The sequence below is a fragment of the Chlamydotis macqueenii genome, chromosome 15 (genome assembly GCF_036417535.1).
Source record: "Chlamydotis macqueenii isolate bChlMac1 chromosome 15, bChlMac1.mat, whole genome shotgun sequence".
Lineage (NCBI taxonomy): Eukaryota > Metazoa > Chordata > Aves > Otidiformes > Otididae > Chlamydotis > Chlamydotis macqueenii.
This window is the reverse complement of record NC_141570.1, coordinates 12,638,385-12,658,524: the sequence shown is the minus strand read 5'-3', so window position 1 is coordinate 12,658,524 and position 20,140 is coordinate 12,638,385. Positions and strand designations below refer to the sequence as shown.

Here is a 20,140-nt window from a genome sequence, read left to right as displayed (position 1 = left end):
GGGAGAGCTTTGGTTATCTCCAACCCCACCCAGCCGTGGTGAGCAGCTCTGCTGTGACACTTCCTCAGTGCATGACATTAGAGCACCGCAGAACTGAGGTCTGGCACACCGAGGCTCCTCCGCGTGAAGCGGGTGAGCTCATAACGTGGTTGCCCCTGGGTTTGCCCGGTGCTGGGCACATGGTCCAGATTCTTGACTCATTTCCCAGGACCAAAGAGTGCGGCCCACCATCTATCCCCAATTTCACCAGCGTGCCTGAGGTTAGGAGGGGAGCAATAGAAGGGAAGGACCCTCTGGATTTCCTCTCCTGATATTTTTCTCTGCATTCATATTCATTCTTGCTGTTTCTATTTTGAAATTGTTTTCTTGTGCAATCTGTGTGGGTATGTGCTGCTATATTTAAGACTTTGCTAGTATTAGATTCTGCTTTCAAGGGCTTTAAAAACAAAAACAATAAAAATCAAATCCTCTTGCAGGAGGTCACTGAGGTGCAATGGCTTTTTCCCAATTGCTGACATGCTTTGGACCTCTCCGTGCTCCCTCCTCAAGCTTATTTCCCCCTTGCCAAGAGGCCCTTTTCCCCCATCAGCTGTCCCCGTGCCCAGGAATGAAGATGACACATGGTACGCGGTGCTCCATGTGCACAGGGCTGGGCGACCCAGTGACTGCCATCTTGCCTGTCATGGAGAGAACAAAGAGTGCCAGAAGAGTCCCTCCTTTATGTGCTGCTCTTGCAGGACATGTGCTTGCAGACTCCTTGATTTTGGGAGCTCATCGGTCCCTTAGCCTTAAAATGACTCTTGGTTTTTAACATCAAGGTTTTGGACCATCATAGAATCACAGGATGGTTTGGGTGGGAAGGGAGTGTTAAAGCCCACCCAGTCCAACCCCCTGGCAGGAGCAGGGACATCTCCAACCAGATCAGGTTGCTCAGAGCCCCGGCCAACCTGGCCTGGAATGTTTCCAGGGATGGGGCATCCACTGCCTCTCTGGGCAATCTGGGCCAGTGCTCCACCACCCGCAGTGTAAAATTCTTCCTTATGTCCAGTCTGAGTCTACCTCCCTCTGTTTTAAACCCATGACCCCTTGTCCTGTCACACCAGGCCCTGCTGAAGAGTCTCTCCCCACCTTTCCCACCAGCCCCCTTTGGGCACTGGGAGCCGCTCTCAGGTCTCCCCGGAGCCTCCTCTTCTGCAGGCTGAACAGCCCCAGCTCTCTCAGCCTGGCCTCGCAGCAGAGCTGCTCCAGCCCTCCCATCATCTGCGTGGCCTCCTCTGGACCCTCTCCACCAGCTCCACGTCCTTCTGATGTTGGGGGCTCCAGAGCTGGACGCAGCGCTGCAGGGGGGTCTCCCCAGAGCAGAGCAGAGGGGCAGAATCCCCTCCCTCGCCCTGCTGCCCACGCTGCTGGGGATGCAGCCCAGGGTGCCGTTGGTTTCTGGGCTGTGAGCACACGTTGCTGGCTCATTATGGCAAATCTGTCTCCGGCTTCTTCCAGACACCACTGGTTTCTGCCGGAGGAGCTGGTAGGTGTGATGAACAACCAAACTGCACCAGCTGACCAGCCCAAGCAGACGGGAAGCTGTTCGCCATCCCAACTGGAATTGTCCCATCAGGAGTCCCTCAGCTCAGCACTCCAGTGCGTCTGCGTCGAAGTTGGGGAGAGCCAACCAGGAGGGGTCCTGCCGATGTCCTGGCCTGCAGGAGTGCACCCTTGGTGCCCAGTTCTTTGAGGGCAGGTGGACAGTGGTCCCAGCTCCCTGGCATGGCCATGCTAGTTGCTGGGCACTGTCTGCGGTTGTTGTGGGAGTGGCTGTGATGGATTCTGAATTTTCCAAAGTCGGGTTACGTAGGAACTGAGGCTCCCACTGCTCTGTTTTATTTTCATTAGCCAGACTATTTAACCAGCAGAATTGTTTGCAGAAGCAAAGCACTTTGGTCCCCAAACCATTGAGCTTCCGATTTCCCTGCGCTCTCAGTAGGACAGCGATCATGTGCTAAATCCCAATTAATCATTAAGAAGATATTTGAGGTTTAGCAGCTGTGTTATAAGATACAGTTTTTACTGGTTTCGACCTCAGTTAAATATGTTTTTAATAGTGGATGGTATTTAATTAAACATAAAATAACAGAGGCTTATTAAATCTAGACAGACCTTCCTTGGCGATGGATATTGAATGTTAAGTCAATACCGGTTGGTCATTGGGAGCATATTCAGTGTGGTTTCACAGCTATGTAACGGGCAGGTATCTTATTACCCATCTACCCAGTTTCAATGAATACACTCTTAATAATCAATTGCCATTCATTTAATATGTAATAATAAGTGTCCTATTAGAGCTGAATTAGATCCTTGTCAGAGAAAACAGAGGCAACCTGGCGCTCGCTGGTTTTTGAACGTTTCTTGTTTAATTTTGAGTTGATGGTTCATTGAGATTAGGTTTTTCTAGGGTTGTTGAAGATTGGATGGCGCTGGGTTGGATGATGGACAAGCAGGCTTCACATGGTGTTGGTGTCGGGCCACAGTCAGCCGGGAGCGGGACGCAGGGTGACGAAGCGGGGCCACCAGCGGCGTGCAGGGCTGAGCGGAGGAATCCAGCCAGGATACGGAGGCTGGGGGAGCTGCGCTGGAGTCTCGGCACGGTGGGGTTGATGGTTGCGGGGTGACGCTGTGAGTCACGGCGTGTCTTTTGAACGCTGCTTGGTCTTTCTCTCAGGCAGATGTACATTACGCAGGACTGCAAAGGAGGAGGCGAAGCAGTGCCGTGGGGAAATGCGCTCTCCATAGGCGGTGTTAGCCTGCAGAAGGTACTGCCAGGCAGTGTCTTCAAAGCTAATTCATTAGCTGGTGTCAAGGAGGATGAGACTTGCTTGTGGATGATAGGATCAGAAAGAGTCTCTTAGGGCACAGCAGATGTTCCTCACTCATGTCCATGTTTAAGGAGCTGACTCTGTTTCCCAAGCTGTTTCTCATCCCTCTGCTCCGTGAGGTCAGGCTCTTGTCCCCTGTTTCTCCCAAGTTTTTCTAGCCTTGTCTTGTGGAACAGCTACGTACTTCCCAGGTTGCAAAGCGAGCAGATTGTCGGTGAACCAGGGCCCTAAGAGGACCCGAGACGCTCCGTCCCAGCCTTAAAAAGCAGGTTGTTGCAGCAGGTTGAGTGCAGGAGTCTTTTGTTTTATTTTGAGGTGAAGTATGATTTATTTCACAAGGCCCAGCATGCAGCTCCTGTTCACACTGGTGAGGCGTTGCCGCATGGCTGGAGCTGTTTTGAGATGGGAAACAGGGGCTGGCAGGGCTTTCTCCTGACCAGGGAGAGACGGAGCAACCCGGCGGCTGGAGAGGAGCTGGAGGGTTGGACCCTTGAGAAGGAGGATGGCCCCCTGCCCTGAGACAGAGCTTGCTCTGGGAGTTGCTGTTTTCCTCATCAGCCTTCAAAATCCCATTCTGTACGTTTGGAGGAAGCGATTGAGCAGGGCTGTGAACTGGGGGGCAGCGGGGAAGGCAAGGGCTTGTGTGCGCGCAGCGTGCGTGGCCCGATCAGGGCAGGGGGCACAGCCAGACAGCGTCATCCAGTTAATGCCGTGCGTTTAAAATGCTAAATACAGAGATGGTGGCTTTTAAACAGAAAGAAGGCTGATGTTGGAGAGCACGTGGCCCATGCTGCCCAGGATGGAGCTCTGAGGGTTTGATTTCTGGTGGGGGTTGCGTCTGCGGAGGGGAAAGCTGGAGCAGAGAGCGTTTCTTTTCCGGGACTCTGTGGGTAGCCCTATTAGCTTTCTTACAGAGGCACTTCTTTTTTAATTTCTGTGTGCTGCTGCATTTCATAGGCCATAACTTTTAATTTTTCCCCTTGTTAACCTGTGCAACGGTACTGAGTCAGCGCTGGAACAAAACAGGAGCTGGGCAGAAGCCGTGATTCACCGTGCCTGGTGGATGCGATGAGCCTGTCTTCTCTGCTCGCTCATTAATTTCTTCTAGCGTGTGAGTCAGGCTCTCCTCGCCCCCGGGCAGGAGCGTGGCCGCGGTGAGTTTTAAATGGGGAGCCGGGAAGGGGGCCGCGGGGAGGCTGACGGATATCGGTACCACCAGCTTCTGCCGGTGGCTGCCCTGCTCCCTGGGTGCCGCCGGCCCTGACTCACCCCGTGCCTGCGGAGCGGGCGTTGCCGTGCCGGTACCGTGCATCTCCTGCTGGATCCTGTGCAGCGGCGGTCGTGGCGATCCCCTCTCTCGCCGCCTTGGGGGTCTCGCTGCTTTCCTAAGAATCCTCCTGGGCTTGGGGGTGCAGTGCGCAGGCTGGGCTCATGGCCAGAGCAGCTGGGCGCAGAGCGTGTGCTCTCCTGCCGCTCCCTCATGAGTTTGGAGGCAAATAGAGAGGATTCAGCCGGCGTGCCCCATACATCTCTCCTGGCATGTGGCACGAGGCTGGGAGCCCCTTCCCCACCCCTGGACCTGTCCCCCAGCCTGCAGGCACGTCCTGACACCCATCTTCTTGGCCAGCACTTGTTCCTATGTTAGCTGCATGCTTCATGGCTTGGCAGGAGCTGTCGGAGTAGTAGGACAGGGCTGAGACCAAGCAGGTTCATCACATGTGCGGCAGTGAGGCAAAACAGAGCAGGCAAAAATAAAAAAAAAATTCACCGGCAGCCTTCTGTCCCAGCAGGATCCAGGCCTGGATCACCACAGGGTACCTGACCCCCGGGATCAGCCCCAGGACAGCCCCAATTACAGCTTTGCCAATTAATGGCAGCGACAGGCCCATGGAAGCAGCTGGGCTCCAGGTCTGCAGCGGGTAAAGCCACGAGAACAAAGGTGGGGAGCACTTGCCTTGCTGCCTGAGCCTTGGCTTTGACCAGGCAGGCAGTGACAAAGCTGCCCAGCTGCCTGCGGCCCGCGGCAGGTTGCGCATTGAGTCACTAGAGACTTCTCTGGGGCTGGGGGGACAGGAAAAGCCAAAGCTTCCCCAGACTGGCAGGTGTAAGAGTGGTAAGAGGAGTGGTGGGAGAGCAGCTTGTGAGGTCCTGGTTAGCTCAGGTGGAGCTGCCCAGGCCGCATTTGGTCTGATCTTGGAGGATGTACATTGAAAATAACCCTGTGCCACCTGCATTGTACCAGGAGACGCCGCTCTATCCCGGCGGGGCCATCAGAAGGATGAGGCCATTGTGGGTGCCGCGGGGATGGCTGTGGCAGGAGGGTTGAGGTTGAGCTGCTCCCAGTCTCAGCTGGACCGCACTGGTGCGAGCGGGCGCCTCGTCGCACGTTCCCTGGGCCAGCCTCACCAAGGGGGTCCCTGGGCCATGGGTTTGAACCGCTGAGGAGCACTGTGCTGCTGATCCTGGGGGTTTGGCACGGGGGTTGCCGTAGCCCAGCCCGCACCAAGCTGCTGGGGTGGGCTGGGGGCACGCTGGGCAGCTTCGCATCATGGGCCCCGGGCGAGGGGCACGGCAGCCTGACCACACAGGGGTTCGCCCCGTCTGCCTCTCGTTTTGTTCTCCACCCTCCACACGGAGCCCTGAGCCTACCCGGCCGCCCTGGCAGGCCTCCCCGCGCGTCCGCCGCCCCCGGCCAACTCGGCCGTAAAACCCTCTAATGCGAACAGGCTGGGGCAGCGCCGCGCCGCTGCCATCGGGACAGCGCGCCGTGTGTGGTTTCCATTTATTGCGGATTTATTTCCTCTGGGTCGCCGACTCTGTTGTTGCTCACTCCTTGGCTCTGCTTCTCGGGAGCATCCAGCTTTTACCTTCTTGCAGAGAGGGGCTTTGGGGGACTGTAACTTCATTGTACGTGTCAATTAGGAAAACACCCTCAGGAATTTCCTTTCTGATGCTGCCTGGCTCTCCAATAACCCCTGTCTCCGCGTCTGCCGGCTCCCCAGAGCCCGTCCCACCAGTGCAAACCGAAAGGGAGCCGGGAGCAGGCTCGGCTCCGCAGCCCCATCCAGCTTCTGTTCCAGCTCCCTCTGAGTGTGGAGCCCCGTCTTGTTCCCACTTCTCCCGCGCTCCTCGCTCCTTCTCGGCTGCTGGGGTTTGGAGTTGTTTTGGAAACCGCTGCAGCTCTGGCGTGACGTCACGGCGATTTTGTAGTATCTCTGTCTCCATCCTAGTTAGGCGCTTCCTGCTCTCTGGCTCGCGCGCTGGCTCGCCTGGCGTGTCTACGCTCTTTCTTCTCCTCCACAATTCCCCAGGGATTTATTTTCAACTTCTTTTTTTTTTTTTTTTTCTCTTCCTTGCTGCATGTCTTACACAGCAGCTTTTTCTTCCCTGTTTCTTTTTTCTTGAATTTCCTCTTCTCCCTCTCCTCTCCAAAAATGGCCCTTTTGCCCCAAAACTGGCCTGGGAAGAGCATACGCACGGTTTAGTGATGACTCTCTAGTGAGTGTTTACCGAGCATGAACAAAATATGATTTATTTCTTTAATTTCTTCCCTCGCAATGGCTTGCATGCTGCCTGATTGCAGGCAGACATCCCCGGGGCCTGCTGAAGGCACGGCTCGCCTTCCTCCCGCTGCCCGCGCATCCCGCGCCCCGGGCAAAGCAGCAAGGGCCTTGAAATTGCATTTTTAAACAAAACATACAAACGTGTATATATATGTAGATGTGTGTGTATATATATGTTTTGCCGTACCTGCCTGTAACGAGGTGGGTAAACGCGGTGTGAGTGCCGGGAGTGTGGTCATGCCGGCATTGCGAGGCAGACTGTCAGTTTTCCATCCTTGGCTGGGCCAGGTCTCTGAATCCCATGTTTATTTCGAAGCGACTCTCCCATCAGCGGATGGTGCATGGCGGACGCCTGTGGTCAGCGATATTTGGGTGCTTTTCACCTGCCACAAGCTCGCGCTGGACCGGGGTCTCCGATGTTGTCCCCGAGGTGCCTGCAGTCCATCCCTAAAATAAACGGGCAGAGCAGCGATGAGTGACCTGGGATGGGCAGGACTGGGATGACCAGCCACCCCGCCCAGGGGGTGGTTTGTGGGGGCTTTTATGGGACCGACTGAGGGACCTGGGAAGCGTGGGACTCTGCTTAGGGCACAAATCCTTCCTCAGGCCAGGGGCTGCCATCTTCAAAGTGGAGGGTGGTTGTGATGAGTTTGAGAGCGGTGGCATTTCGTGAGAGCTGTGGTGCCGTTGTCCCCACCAGCATCAATTGTGTCCCCCACACCCCGGGCTGTACCCCTCTGGGATACAGCTGTACCCCGAGCTGGGACCATGCCCTGCACTGCCCATCCCAGTGCCCCAGCACCCACACCTTCCCACTGCCGGACAGCATGAGTGTGCCTGGAAATACTGTCCTGGCGGCTGGAAGAACCCACTGGTAGCCATTTGGCATTTGTAGTGTTAAAGGATCGCAGGGCTCGCACAAAGCCTGGGCTGTTTCCAGCCATTATTGTGCTTTTGGGGCACCTGCCCCAGCCCCACTGGGACGGAGCTGGCAGGACTGGGAACTGGGGCCACTGGGGTGACACAGGGTCCCAGGAGAACACCCGTACCCTTGTTTTTGAGGGACAGGGTGAGGTCATTTTGCTGCCAGCAGCGCAGCGATGCTCTCCACCTGATTATTTTGGATCGCCGTGCTGCCGGTGCGCGTGGGAGGCTCCTCTCCAGGCGGGAGGAAGCAGGGAGAGATAAACCTGCCTCTGGACAGAGACATTTCCATGGAGGTTGCCTCGAGGTTTGTCACCGCCACTTATCCCGGGACAGCCACAGAGGCCTGTAATTGCAGGGAGAGGCGGCGGGCGGCTCGATGGGAATCTTGGGACAGGCTGCTGCCCTCCCGGCCTGGCTGCCCTAGGAGGGAGGAGAGGAGGAGGAGGAAGAGGAGAAGGAAGAAGAGGAGAAGGAAGAAGCAGAGGCTCCTGTGCAGCTCTGAGGGTTACAGAGATGGTGAGCAATTTCATACCAGAACTAGGAGGGTACCAAAGAAGATTGGCTGGGAAAAGGATAAAATGAATCCAAAGCAGCTATTTTTTTTTTCATATGATTCATGAAGACTCTGTGGGTCTGGCTGTAATGAAGGGCAGGAGGGTAAACAGACTCAGTGAGCAGCTCGGGGGGCTACTGGCCCACATGGTGGGCCAGTGCCCAGACCCCTGTGTGTGGGAGGATGTGCCGGAGCTGGGACTGCTCCGACGGGTGCGATGGCAGCTGGCCCCGAGCCCTCATGGCTCCCCACTCCTCGCAGCTGCTGCTAGGTGGGCTCTTGGTTTGGTCCAGCACGTAACTGGTTTTGGAGGCTTCCCTGTGCCCACTGATGCAGAGGTGGGCAGGAGCCAGCGGGATGGGGTGAGCGTGAGGACACGGGCAGGAGCCGCAGGGTGGGGACCAGGGAGTAGATGCGACGAGGAAGGGCCGTGGGCGGCAGGAGGAGTGGTGAGCCCTGCCCAGCCCTACGAGCCCCAGCAGCTCCGAGATGTGTGTTGTGCACACAGCATGTGTCACCTGCCACCCGAGCGGCCGCTGGCTTTCAGCATGGTCCTTCCAGTATGCGCCGCCTGCCACGGGAGGATGCCCTGCATGAACGTAAGAGTTGCTTTCTCGCGTGCTTGTCGCCGTGTGCGTGGGTGCCGGGCTCGGCTGCCCTCCCGCACGCAGCCTGGCTGGGGTGAAGCTGGCGGGTGTTCTCGCCATCACCTTTCTCCCTCGTCTCCTCACGTCTCCAAGGGGCCGCGAGGACCGTCACCACGCTGTCAGGTGACAGCACACAGCCATGAAGGGGCTGGGGCCTCTCTGGGCGCGTACGGTATCCTGCTGCCCCAGAGGGATTTCTTAGGCTTGTGTGATTCTGCCTTAAAACTGGTCCGCAGGCCCCGAGTGAGGGAGGAGAGGGGACCGGGTGGGTCAGAACGGGCCAGGCAACAGCGAGATGTACCGAGTCTCGTGCTGGGTGGCGGAGGGGAGTCTGATTTCTCACTCTGAGGCGTGGCACCTCGGCGCAGCTTATTTTGAAGCTTTGCAGAAGAGGGATGCTGGAGCTGAGTGGCTCTGCAGAGCCCTGGGTTTGACCTACTGCAAGAAAGCATGATACTTTTATCAAATAAGGTGCAGGTATTGCATCATCTGTGCTCTTCTCAAGGCTTTACCGAGGCTGGGTTATGTCTCAGGCAGATGTTTTTCCCTTAGTTTCCTGGAGCTGGTGTTCGAGATGAAGTTGGGTGCCATCTCTGTGGCAGCGCGTTAGGTTAGCGCTCTGCTGTGCAGCATTTTTCCAAGCGGACGGGGGAAATCTCCTCCCCCCACAGGCAGCAGACGTGTGGCAGTGGCGTGGGGCACCCAGGGAACCCCGTGGTGCCAGAGCGGGGCCGGAGGGCTGTGGCTTACGGGGGGCTGGGGATGCCTGCCCCACATTCACTGTGCACGGCTGGCACCCTCTGGGGATTTCGCGACACCTTGCGTGGTGTCGTACACAGGTCCTGCCTGGCTCCGAGTCTGCTCCTTGAAAATACCATTTTCTGGAAGGCCCAAAAAGGAGAAAATAAATAAAAAGGCTGTCACCATGACAGCTGCTGGTGGTATCACCCACCCTCCGCGTGGGCAAGGTGTTGGGTCGCTGCCCCAGCACCCGGGCGCGCTGGTCCCCACACCCCGGGCACGGAGCTGCTGCCCTGGCCCCGCTGCGCCTGGGGACTGTGCGAAAGCCGCAGGTGTTTGAGCAGTGTAGCAAATGGCAAAGACATTTGGAAGAGTTTCCAAGCACTGAAGGGTTCCCCGTCTCGGTCTCACAGCTCTGGGTGAAACTCCCGTGTGCCGTTACGGTGCATCCAGAAGGGGAGGAGGGCGGATGCTCCCTCATGCATGCACTCGTGTCCTCTACACTGACAGCAGTAATGCCAATAAAACAAATCTTTGTTTTCTGTGTTTCTTATCTGCTGCAATAACAGCATGTGGAGCTCGTACAGCCCTCCGCCTCCCCACGGCACCGCGTGAACACGATGTGCGTCTTCTTGTGACCAGTAAATAGCGTTTGGGGAGTGAACGGAAAACCAGAAAGGTTAGTTTGGTATTCTCTGTGATGTATGAAAGAGCTGTCAGCCCCGTCCCGAAATCCTGACTCCTCGAGTGTTCCTGGGACAGGGCGAAGGAATGCGTACTGCAGTACTTTTTCACTTGGAACAACCCTTTGGCTCTTCTGGGTCTGAAAAGATGAACTTTGGTGGAGTAGCAGAGTGCCGTCTCTTAGTCACCGTCTAGCTGGGCTGGACACCCTGAGCTGACCCCGTGAATCTGCGTGCGACCCACGGCTCGGACAGGTCTCTCTGGTACGCCTTGCCGTCTCAGTGGAGCAGCGGAGGTAATTTCTTTAAGAGCGATTATTATTATTTTTTAAAATTATTTTTATTAGACTGGTAGAACTGGAGAACATACGCAATTTCTTCTTCAGGCTTCCACTCCAGACCGATGGCCTGTACCCCAAAACCTGGCTGGTTTAAAAACCGTGGGTTGATCTGATAAAAGCTCTTGTCCCCGTCTCCTCGCCTTGTGCCATTTGTGGAGGGGTCCACCGGACTGGCTCGAGCGAGATGGGCTGGAAAGCCAATCAGAAGCAAAGTCAATTTAAAAAACCCCATCGAAGAGCTGTTTTTCTAGTGCTGGCCAAGAAACGTGACACTGAACAAATAGTAGAAAATAAAACAAAAAATAAAATTCACATTGGATCTCAAAATGACCCTTTAATTTGCAGAATCGACAATGTCTGCGTGCAGAAATCTTCATTTCAGATCCGGTCTTTGAATGCGAATGTCACTTTAAATAGCTGCTCCTGCGCGCACGTGCTGGTGCCTTTCGCCGTGTTGTTAACGGATTGCTTGTTCTGTGCGTACATTCTTCTCTCATTTTGCATCCCCATACATTAAATCGATAGTTTGGGGGATTACTGCTCGTTCCAAGACTGTATGGGTGGAGTCCCCTTTCTATGGCCATGCTGGTATGCAGTGAATTTGAATTGGCGCAGCAGAAAACTCGAAAATTTGGAACAGATAACTGTCTCCTATCTTTATATGGGAACATCGGAGTTCCTAGCTTTATTCTGGGGTTCTTGCCATTCCAAATATAATTTATTCTTTTATATAACTGTTTTCATATGATACACTCGGAAGAGTGGATAATGGTTTGGGGAGGAATATAATAATTTTTTTTTCCCCTCCAAGGCTGTCTTCCCAATTAATGAGATTGAGAACACGTTCCAAAAAAAATCTATTTTTCCCCTCTGGGCTTTTTCTAATGTACTTAATTTATTCTGTAGTATGCCTTGCGCTTCCTTTCTGCCTCACTATTGAGCAGCGGTCGGCGGGCTGGAGCCCGTGGAAATACTTGGCGTACTGACGCGGTCTCGGCCAGCGCGGGCGGCGAGGGCCAGCCTGGCCGTCCCGCTCCCTGTCCGCCCGGGCAGGTGGGCTCGGGGACGGGACAAGGGCCCCACCGCCGCGGGCGCTGACCTGACCCCTGCTGTGGGCTGGGCTTTACGGGGGAAGCCGCTTGCTTTTGGGGGATGGAGGGGTGTCCCGGCCCCTTTCTCGTTTTCGCTGTTCTGTCTGGAGGAGAAGCAGTGGCCTGGAGGGAGCCGCTGCCTCCTGCCCTGCGCCGCGGGCTGCCAAGGAAAGGTTGTTCCTAGAGACGCCTGTGCACTCAAGGGCTTTCCCTACCTAAGGCCTCACCTGTAACGGACATCAGGAATGATTTTGTACGTTTTTCTCACGTTTCTTACAAATGCACCCAAGTAAGCAGCCCCAGGCTTTCTGACCCACTCTGCCCCCCGCGGCCGTTGGCCTTGCCTTCTGAAGGTGCTTTTTTTTTGATCTCAGGATGCAAATTCAGCCTAAAACCCCTGACTGTGCTGAGCGGTTCCAGCGTGGGCTTCGGTGCCCTGGAGTTGTGCTCTCACCAGCTCTCAGGACACCTGGGCTCTCCCAGGCCACTCTGTGCCCTCCCTTCCTTCCCCCCGCACTGCTGAACCCATTTTTGTGCCCCAGGGCAGTGCCTGGTGAGAGGGCAGAGCTGCCAGCCACTGCAAGGGTGCAGGTGAGGAGGGTGAGGATGAAGAGCAGGGCTGGGGTTCTTGAAGCCCACAGAGGGACAAGGACTGCATGGCGGCGAGGATCGGAGGACCATGGATGTCAGCTTCCACTCCCGAAAGCCTGTAGCATATTCATTTCGGAGAGCCTTACAGCCCCAAATGGCTTGGCTGATACGCTTCAAACCCTGTTTTTAAAGAACTGCTTTTGGTTTGAGACTAAATGTGAATTTTTAGGCCTAGAGGAGTCATTTTGAGTTGGTGACGATGGGAAAGGGGCGCTCAGTGTGGACCCTTAAGTGTTACCCTGGCGCTAAAGTCATGCCTGCTCTCTTTAAGCCATGGTTTTGCTCCGGAAAGCCTCGGTATAAATGTCACCTTCTCGCTCAGGGTTTTCGCTCCCCCTGAGTCGCACGCGCTCCCATCCCCGACCAAAGCCGAAGAGCCTTCCATGACCCCAGCCTACCCCAAGCCGCCAGCTCCTGGGGATGAGCAGCATGGTGGGCTCACTGATGGCTGCTGAGGAGGAGGAGGATGAGGAGGCCAGCTGTGAGGAGCATCATTGTTTTGCAGTGGACATGTTGTTCTGCAAGCGGCTCCGTTCTTCCTCCGAAGTCTCAGTTAAGTTAAAAGGATCTCATGGTCGCGTTCACATCGTGCTGTGCTTGAAGGGCACGGAGCTGGCAGCCGGCAGCCGGCTTCCCAGGAGTGAGATTTGTATTTACGTCGGTTGACTCAGATGTCATATAACCTCGGGGAGCCACTTTCTGGGCCAAAAGAATGAGAGGCCTGCTCTCCGATGGCGTTTCAAACTCTCCCACGCGAGGGCTGGGTGTCACTGGGTTCCCCGCTGACAGCCCAGTTCCCGTTCCTGCAGGTCTGGCCTTCGTGGGGTTGTCAATAGCTCGTCAGTGGGCAGGTGACCCTGCCCCAGCCGGATACTCTCCCTTTCCACCTGCATTCCCAAAGGAGTGACTGACGGCAGAGGGCCCTTTCCGCCGTGCTGCGCTGCGGTGGCCCTGCTCCTGCTCGCCGGGGGAAAGGCGTTGCTGCCTGCCCTGGGCGGGGGTCTGTGGTGCCCAGGCTCAGCAGCGAACCACGGGCAGTCGGGGTGGGGGACCCCGCTGTGGGGACCCTCAGGCTGTGGTCCACTCACGTCTGCTGGTTTCCCCCTACCAAGGGGACGAGGCTGCTGGAGGAGAGGGGGCATGTGCCCATGCATCTCGATTTTTTCAGGCTGAGAGGAGGGGTAGCCCCCAGACCCAGTACCGGGAGGGTAGGTGAAGGCAGAGGGGGAAAACAAGGGAGATGCAGAGGTCTGTCCAAGGAGAGGTGGACCGGCTGGTGGGACAGCGACCAGACTTCGGATGGGACTGGCCATACTCCCTGCTCCCTGCCAAGGCACTTGGGGGGGGTCAGAGCCCTCGGACACTGCTTGGATTTCCCTGCTGGAGACCCTCATCCTTGTGCTGCCCACCCGTCCCCGTGGATGCCACAAGGGAACGGTCTTCCCCAGTCCGAGCCGCAGCCCGGATGCCCTGCGTGCCAGCAGGCTGCGGCTGTTGGAGCGTTCCCCACGCTGTAATCAGCCGGGTTGGTGGGCAGACCTGCTGTCAGGCTGCGGGGCGGGCAGCGCAGCGCCCGAAGTACGTGCTGGAGGACAGGGTGTAATTAACTGCAGGCCCTCGGAGCCGGGAGCTGGCTGCTCCGCTTCCAGCCTTTTAGCTTGCCTTTTTTTTTTTTCTTTCAGTGGTGAAATCTGTAACTTCACCTTGTAAACCAGTATAAACATGTATGAGCTGGTATGCCCAAAGATTTAAAAAAAAAAAAAAAGAAATGTTTGAAAATACCAGGCAGTGCATGAATGCAAGGTCAGGATCAGGCAGCTGACGGCCCCCACAAATGAGGGAAAATAAAAAAGAAAACCCCAGGTTTGAGCAGCAACTCAAACTCCACCGCGCTGCACCCCGAGCACGGGGCTTGGCGCTATAAATAGCAGCGTATTTGGCGATGCGTCCGGGCCCTGATGCTGCGAACGCTTGAGCCCCGGCGCAGCTCTTTCTGGATATGCTTAGAGTTGCAGTAATGGCTAGCAGGCCGTAATCAAGAAAAGGAAAGAAAAATGAAGTAGAAAATAGCACTGGACGGTGTTGGTACCGACCGTCAGTGCGCGTACAGCCTGGCTGTCTGCTGCTCCTCCCTTGCCACTCCCGCGCCCTTACCGGGCTAACGAAGGATTTGATTAATGCAGCCACGGAGGGAAGGTGCCCACGCCCTTGTGTGCCTGTCACCCTGGGTGGTGGTGTTGAGCTGGTGGAGTGTACAGCTCCGGGGGGTTTGCCGGCATTCAGACAAGTCCTTCCATCCAGGGCAGCGCCGGTGAGCAGCGAGCACAAGGCTCGGCCTGTGCCAGCCCCCAGCACGGCTCGGGGACGTCCGTCTAGAGAGACTTGTCAATACAGAGCCTGTGCTGCACGCCTGGCTACATCCGCGTAAATTAATTTTTACAAGTGGCGGGGGAATGGAAGATGAGTGCATGTGGACTTATTTCTTGGGGGCTGTTGGCAGATGCTCGCGAGCAGCCTCCCAGGCAGGCTCAGGGCAGGTCCTGTCCTCCTTACCCCGGCTGCTGGGGAACCCAACGTCGCTTGTGAGAATCCGTGAAGCAGCCAACCCAGTTGTGTGCATTGCCGAGTAGAAGGAGACTGAAGGAGGAGCCGGGTCGCCAGGCACTGCCAGGGGTTGCGGCACTGGGAGCCTCCTTGGTCCGACACATGCGCTCAGATTTCCGCTCCTCTGTGCGATGCACCTGCAAGGGTGCGCTCCGAGGAGGAGGAGGAGGAAGCAGAATTTAATGATGTTGGTGAGTTTGGCGCTGCTCTGGCTCAGCCTGGCTCTCGTGAATACAGCCTATCAGGCTGGGTGAAGATGAAGTCAGTTTTCCAAAGAACCAGGTCTACGTTTGCATTTCAGCCCCTCGGAGAACATCAAGGTCTCCCCTCCTGGGTCCCGGACATGGGGGTGGATGAGCAACCAGAGAAGAGCATTCACCCTCTGGTAGGATGAGCCAGTGGTGTATGGGTGTCAACCTGCTCGCAGGAGGCCCTCCTGGCATGGTGAGATGGTGGGTTCGGGCTGGCGTCTGAGCACGGCTGTGGTGTCAGGATGCGCCCGTCGGTGAAACGCAGGACCTCTTCCTGGGTGGGTCAGTGGTGCCTCAGGTGGGGAGAGCTGCTTGGAGGCCACCATGAGCTCCTCCAGCTCCCTTGCATTGGACCCAAAGCCCAGCTTGGATGTGTGTCAATGCCCCGTGTGCGTGCATGGGGTCGGCGCTGTTAGCAGGCGAGTGTGATAGTTGGTTCAGGCTCCTGCTCCAGAGCGGACTGGGATGAGCTAGGCACTGAAGAATGAACATGTTGGAGCCATTGGCGTCCTCCCCTGGCTGGGTCAGGTCTGTGGGGAATCGCCCGCCCCCTCCTTGCAGCCTTTGTAGTTGAGGCAGGAGGAGGCAGGATCAGGACGGCGAGAGGCCGGGGCTGGCGGCTCAGGCGTGCCCCACGATCCACTGGTGCTTCAGCTTTGCGGGAATGCCATCCTTCAAGAGACCAGGGCCCTTTTCTGATTCCCGGTGGCACGTATCCTCCTCCTTCCCTCCCTCCAGCCAGCCCCTTCCATCTCTCATCTGGGCAGGCAGTGCTGCTGCCCCGGCCCAGCCCTTCCCCTGCCACCAGGTTTTGTTCTGTTTTGTGACCTACCCTTTCTGAATCAGCCCCGTTCTCCGTTCCGTAATCCCCCCGTGCTCTGGCACGCGGGCGGAGGCCCGCTCTCCAGCAAGGCTTTCCTTGGGAGGTGCAAAGCTGCGCCCGGCCACCCGCCCGGAGCTCCCTCCTGGGCCTGAGCGGGTTTGCGGCACTGCCCCATGGAAGGCAGGAGGTGTCACTGGGGTTTTCGGCTGAGCAATCCGGTTCATCCAGCCTGAAATTCAGGTTTTGGGATTTGAAGGTTCACCTGGCCTCAAATTCATGGTTTGGGGAGACTCAGGGCTGAATTATCCTGCAGCGCTAGCAGTGCCGGGGCAGGGCTGTTTGAGGGGTACCATCGCGATGGTGGGGAGCCTGTGGGTGTCTGCAGGGGAGGGGGCAGCAGTCCCACAGCCCTTTGCTTTCTTGGCCCAGCCCGTGCCAGTGGCTGGAGGAACACGGGGTGCGCGGTGCACCGAGCCCTGGGATGCTCTGGGTGGGCCGGCCCTTGCTCGGAGGGGTGCTGCTGGCTGGGACGGGTGGGTGACATCTCCTTCCTCCTCCTTCCAAACAGCCCTCTGGCATACCAGGCTCTGAATTTTATTCCCACTCTGACAGTCAGGCATCAACTCCCGATTACTCATAAATGCAGCACGTTGCAGAGACACCGAGCCTGACGAACGGCTGCGCCTGAAAGCACCGACCGCCGGCATCCAGGGGTGAGAAGCCGGGATGGGGGGGCCCAGGCTGTGCAGCCTTGGTCCCCCTGCCTTGTCCAGCCCTGGGGACCCAGCGCCTGCAGCCCGCGCCCAAATGCCACGGGGCTCTGCCCGGCCCCGCGCGGGGACCGGCTCAGGGACGCTGCGGCTGGTGGGGCGGGCACGGAAGTCCCGGCAGCTGACCAGGCGTGGATGGCAGGTTTGCAGTGTAGACTGCGACCAACATTGGCCCGTGAGTTTGTTTTGCAGAATCCTCTTCTAGGGTGGAAAAATAACTCATCCCTCATTTTTTTTTCTCTTTTGTTTGTGTGGGCATCGATTATGCTGGGAGTTACTGAGCCAGATTTTATTGAAGTGACTTAGAAAGCTGCCACCTGCAAGCAGCCGCTTGTCTCTGGGGATTCTTTTGGTGTAGCTTCTAAATAACTGCGTGAGGCTCCTTCAGCCTCGCTAATAACTTCGTTCTCCAAGAGACCCTGCCCAGAAAAAGATGAGCTGAGATTACGCTTGGCAACATTTAGGAGAGGAAAAAGTACAACAGGATTGATGTCTGCCGGTGTGAATAAATAAATAACACAGTACCTCTGCCTCAGCCCCTTGTGAGTGCCCTGTTTCCAGCCCCGTGTCTGTTATCTCCCCAGTTTGGCTGCATTTTGGAATTCAGAGTGATCCCTTACATTGGTCTCATTGTTTGTCTGCAGCGCGTTGTGCTAACTGTTATCAGGGACCGACGCGGCTTTGGAAACGAGCTGTCCTAGGGAAGCTTGTATGCGTTGTGTAACTCGGACTTGTTAAATATCTGATTTAAATAACTTGCAAAATAGTTTACCTAACGCCTGGAATGTGGAATTAAGAGAGCGGTTTCAGGCACTGGTGTTGGCCTGGATTCTCACAGGTTTGCAAAGACTTTGTGAAAATCATTGGTTGTGGGTTAAATAAAGAGAGAAGCCCACGAATTCCTTGGATGTTCTGTACAAAATCTGGTGTGTAGGAGAGGCGTGTCCTGCAGCGCCGGAGGAAGCTGGGTCGCTGCCTGCACATCCCTGTGATGGCTGCCCTGGCGCGGAGGGTTGGGGTGGCAGTGCTGGGAATGCCTCTGGAAAGATGAGAAGTCTTCCCGCTGGTCCACTGGTTTTGGTGCCACTGGGCAAGCCCTAGCAATGGCCCATATGCAGCTGGGTGTTACTCTACTGGTTTGGGAGGCTGCTTTTTTACACCCCTGCAAAGGTGCTTTTGAGAACCTTGGCATGGGTCCTCGTGGCTAATAAATCCACTCTGTCTTCCCAGTTCATCTTGTTTTAGTGTAAAAGCACCAGGAGAGCTGGTGTCCCATGGCCTTCCCTTTCCCTCGTAGCAGTTCCAAGGTATTCTTGTGACGCTGCGCTGTCAACGTTGACGTTGCACTTCTCTGCAAGAGCAGAAGGGCTCTGAGCATGGCACGGAGAGGCCGTTTGGTCCGAGCAAGGGCAGCGCAGGAGGTATTCTTGCGTGGGGAGGGGGAAAGGATAGTGGTGGTCATGACCTTGAGACAACACTTTCTTAATCACCTTGGCAGGCAATCCTCGCTTCTTGGCAGGCTGCGTCCTGGCCCCTGGGAGCTCTGGGCTTGGCGTCAGCGTCCCCGTCTGCTGCTGCCTCTGCTTGGGTCGTTGTTTCCTCTGTAGAGGAATGAGATTAAAGATGGTGCTCGGCCGGATCCCAAAGGGCAGGCGCTGGGAAGGCACATGCCCAGCGGGGAGCAAGGCTCTGGGGGCACTGCCAGGCTCTGAGGACATTGTCTGGGACAGCGTCCTGGTGTCCCATCCTTCTCTCCAGGCCCTACCAGCGGCAGGAGCATGAAGGCTGGAGGGAGGGAGAGCGTAGCCTGGCAGCTTTTTGGTAGCTGCCTTGCCCAGCCCCACATGCCGGGGCGGCAGGGGCTGCTGCTGCCCCTCCAGATGCCCCCGCACTGCTGGTCCCCACGGTCGCTCGCCTCTGTGTCTCACGGGGAAAGGGTGGGATGAGCGCAAGTCTCGCTTGAAGTATTTGTTTTAAAAATACACGCCAATAGAAGTGACTCTCTCCATTATTTCATTAAGGGATTTAAAATGTGCTTCCCAAACCCTGAGTCATCAATGAAGTGAAGAAGCGAGCAGCAGCACAGCGGGTCCCGCTGGAGGGTGACTCACGCCACGGGGGGGCTGGGACTCTCCGAACCCGGGGATGCTCCGCTCCCTCCCTCCCTGCAGGGATGGCCAGGGTCTTCCCAGCATCCTGAGCCACAGCAGGAGATCTCTGGGTGCCTCTGGGGCTCCCAGATTTATTTGGGGAGCTGAGCCTGACACTGCAGTCTCAGGAGACCCCAGCTATGCCTTGATGTGCAGGAACAACCAGCAGAAGCTGGAAGCCCGTAGATCAGCCAACAAGAGTGCGCGCATGCAGGCTGGCATTTGACTTTTTATTGTATACCTATACAGATCCCATCTCGGCTCAGGAGGAACTGAACTTTCCTCTGAGAAGGCAGGGGAAGATGCCAGGCCACGTTTTGCTCATTTTTGTTAGCTCTCTGCCTCTTTCAGCCCCCAGGCACAGGCAGGAGAAGAAAAGCTGGTCCCAGCTCCTTGTAAGGCCAGAACTGTCCCCTCTGTGCTGGTCTCAATGGTTTGTCTAGTCAGCTTTTTCAGAGCCCTTAGAAGTGCTCTGGTCCCTCCCACCGGAGTTGGTTCGAGCTCTGTTCAGGCTCATTGTCAGGACATTTTGCCTATGATCCAGGCTATGTTTTCCCTTTACCTTGCTCTGCTTTCTTATATCCCATCCTTCCCTTGACCACTTTTCCATAATCGTCCCCTCCTGCGGATGCCGGGTGGGACTGTGGTACCCACTGCGGTGGGACAGAGGTGGTGGCTGGTGGCACCATCGCAGTCCATGCTGCTGCCCCGGGGCAGAGGCTGCTGCCCCTTCGCACCCACACTGCTGCCCCTTCGGCTGCTGCCCCTTCGTGCACCACACAGCAGGCAGCACCCTGCGTTTGGCAGCTAGCGCCCTAGGTTTTAGGTGTCAAGTTTAAAGAAGTGAGGAAATGTCTGTGCTGGCGGGAGTGGGGGTGTTCCCAGACGTGCTGTGGGCTTAGAGTACAGGTCTCGTCGCTCAGAGCGTTCACTCCGTGCGGTTACTGCTGTGCTCTTTTCTCTGCTGCTTCAGGAATGGACAGAATGGTTGAAGAGGTCTGGGGATCTCCTGGAGATCACCCAGTTCAACCCCCTGCTCAAGGCAGGGTCACCTACACCTGCTTGTCCTGGCTGCGCAGGACCATGTCCAGTTGGGTTTGGAATGTCTCCAAGGCTGGGGATCCCCCGTCTCGGCAAGGGTTGCTCGGAGCCCATCAAGCTTTTGCAGCCGGCCCGGCGCTCGGCGCGTGAGCAGATGAGACCTTCCCACCCTGCAGGGCTGCTCCCTGTGCGCTCCGAGGTCTACCCCAGCCGGAGCTCAGGTGGGTCCCCTGGCCCCACAGCACGTGAGACGTGCAAGAGGGTGGCACTCATCCGGCTTCCCTGTGCCCGTGTCTGACTAATACCTCTGTGCTGTGGAAAGGGTCAGCCCATCTCGCTGGCCTGGCCAGAGCTCCCTTTTGGGGGGATAGTTTGGTGACCGTGGACACCTGCCTGCTTAAAAGCCTTCCTCTCCCTGCGTGCTTTTCAGTCTT

General features: G+C 56.6%; 1 protein-coding gene across 10 annotated transcripts in view; it reads left to right on the top strand.

Annotated features, from left to right (window-relative positions):
- The window catches only part of LOC104474960 (ankyrin repeat and fibronectin type-III domain-containing protein 1), a 233,196-nt gene that overhangs the window by 140,359 nt on the left and 72,697 nt on the right, over window positions 1-20,140 (top strand). The window contains exon 1 of one of the 10 annotated variants that reach the window (XM_086759447.1): window positions 7,862-7,876. The exons of the other annotated variants lie outside the window; for them this stretch is intronic. Coding sequence (XP_086615573.1) covers window positions 7,874-7,876 — 3 coding nt within the window. The 5' untranslated portion in view covers window positions 7,862-7,873. Of the gene's footprint in view, window positions 1-7,861; window positions 7,877-20,140 lie in introns of those variants that run through there. 10 annotated transcript variants of the gene reach the window in all.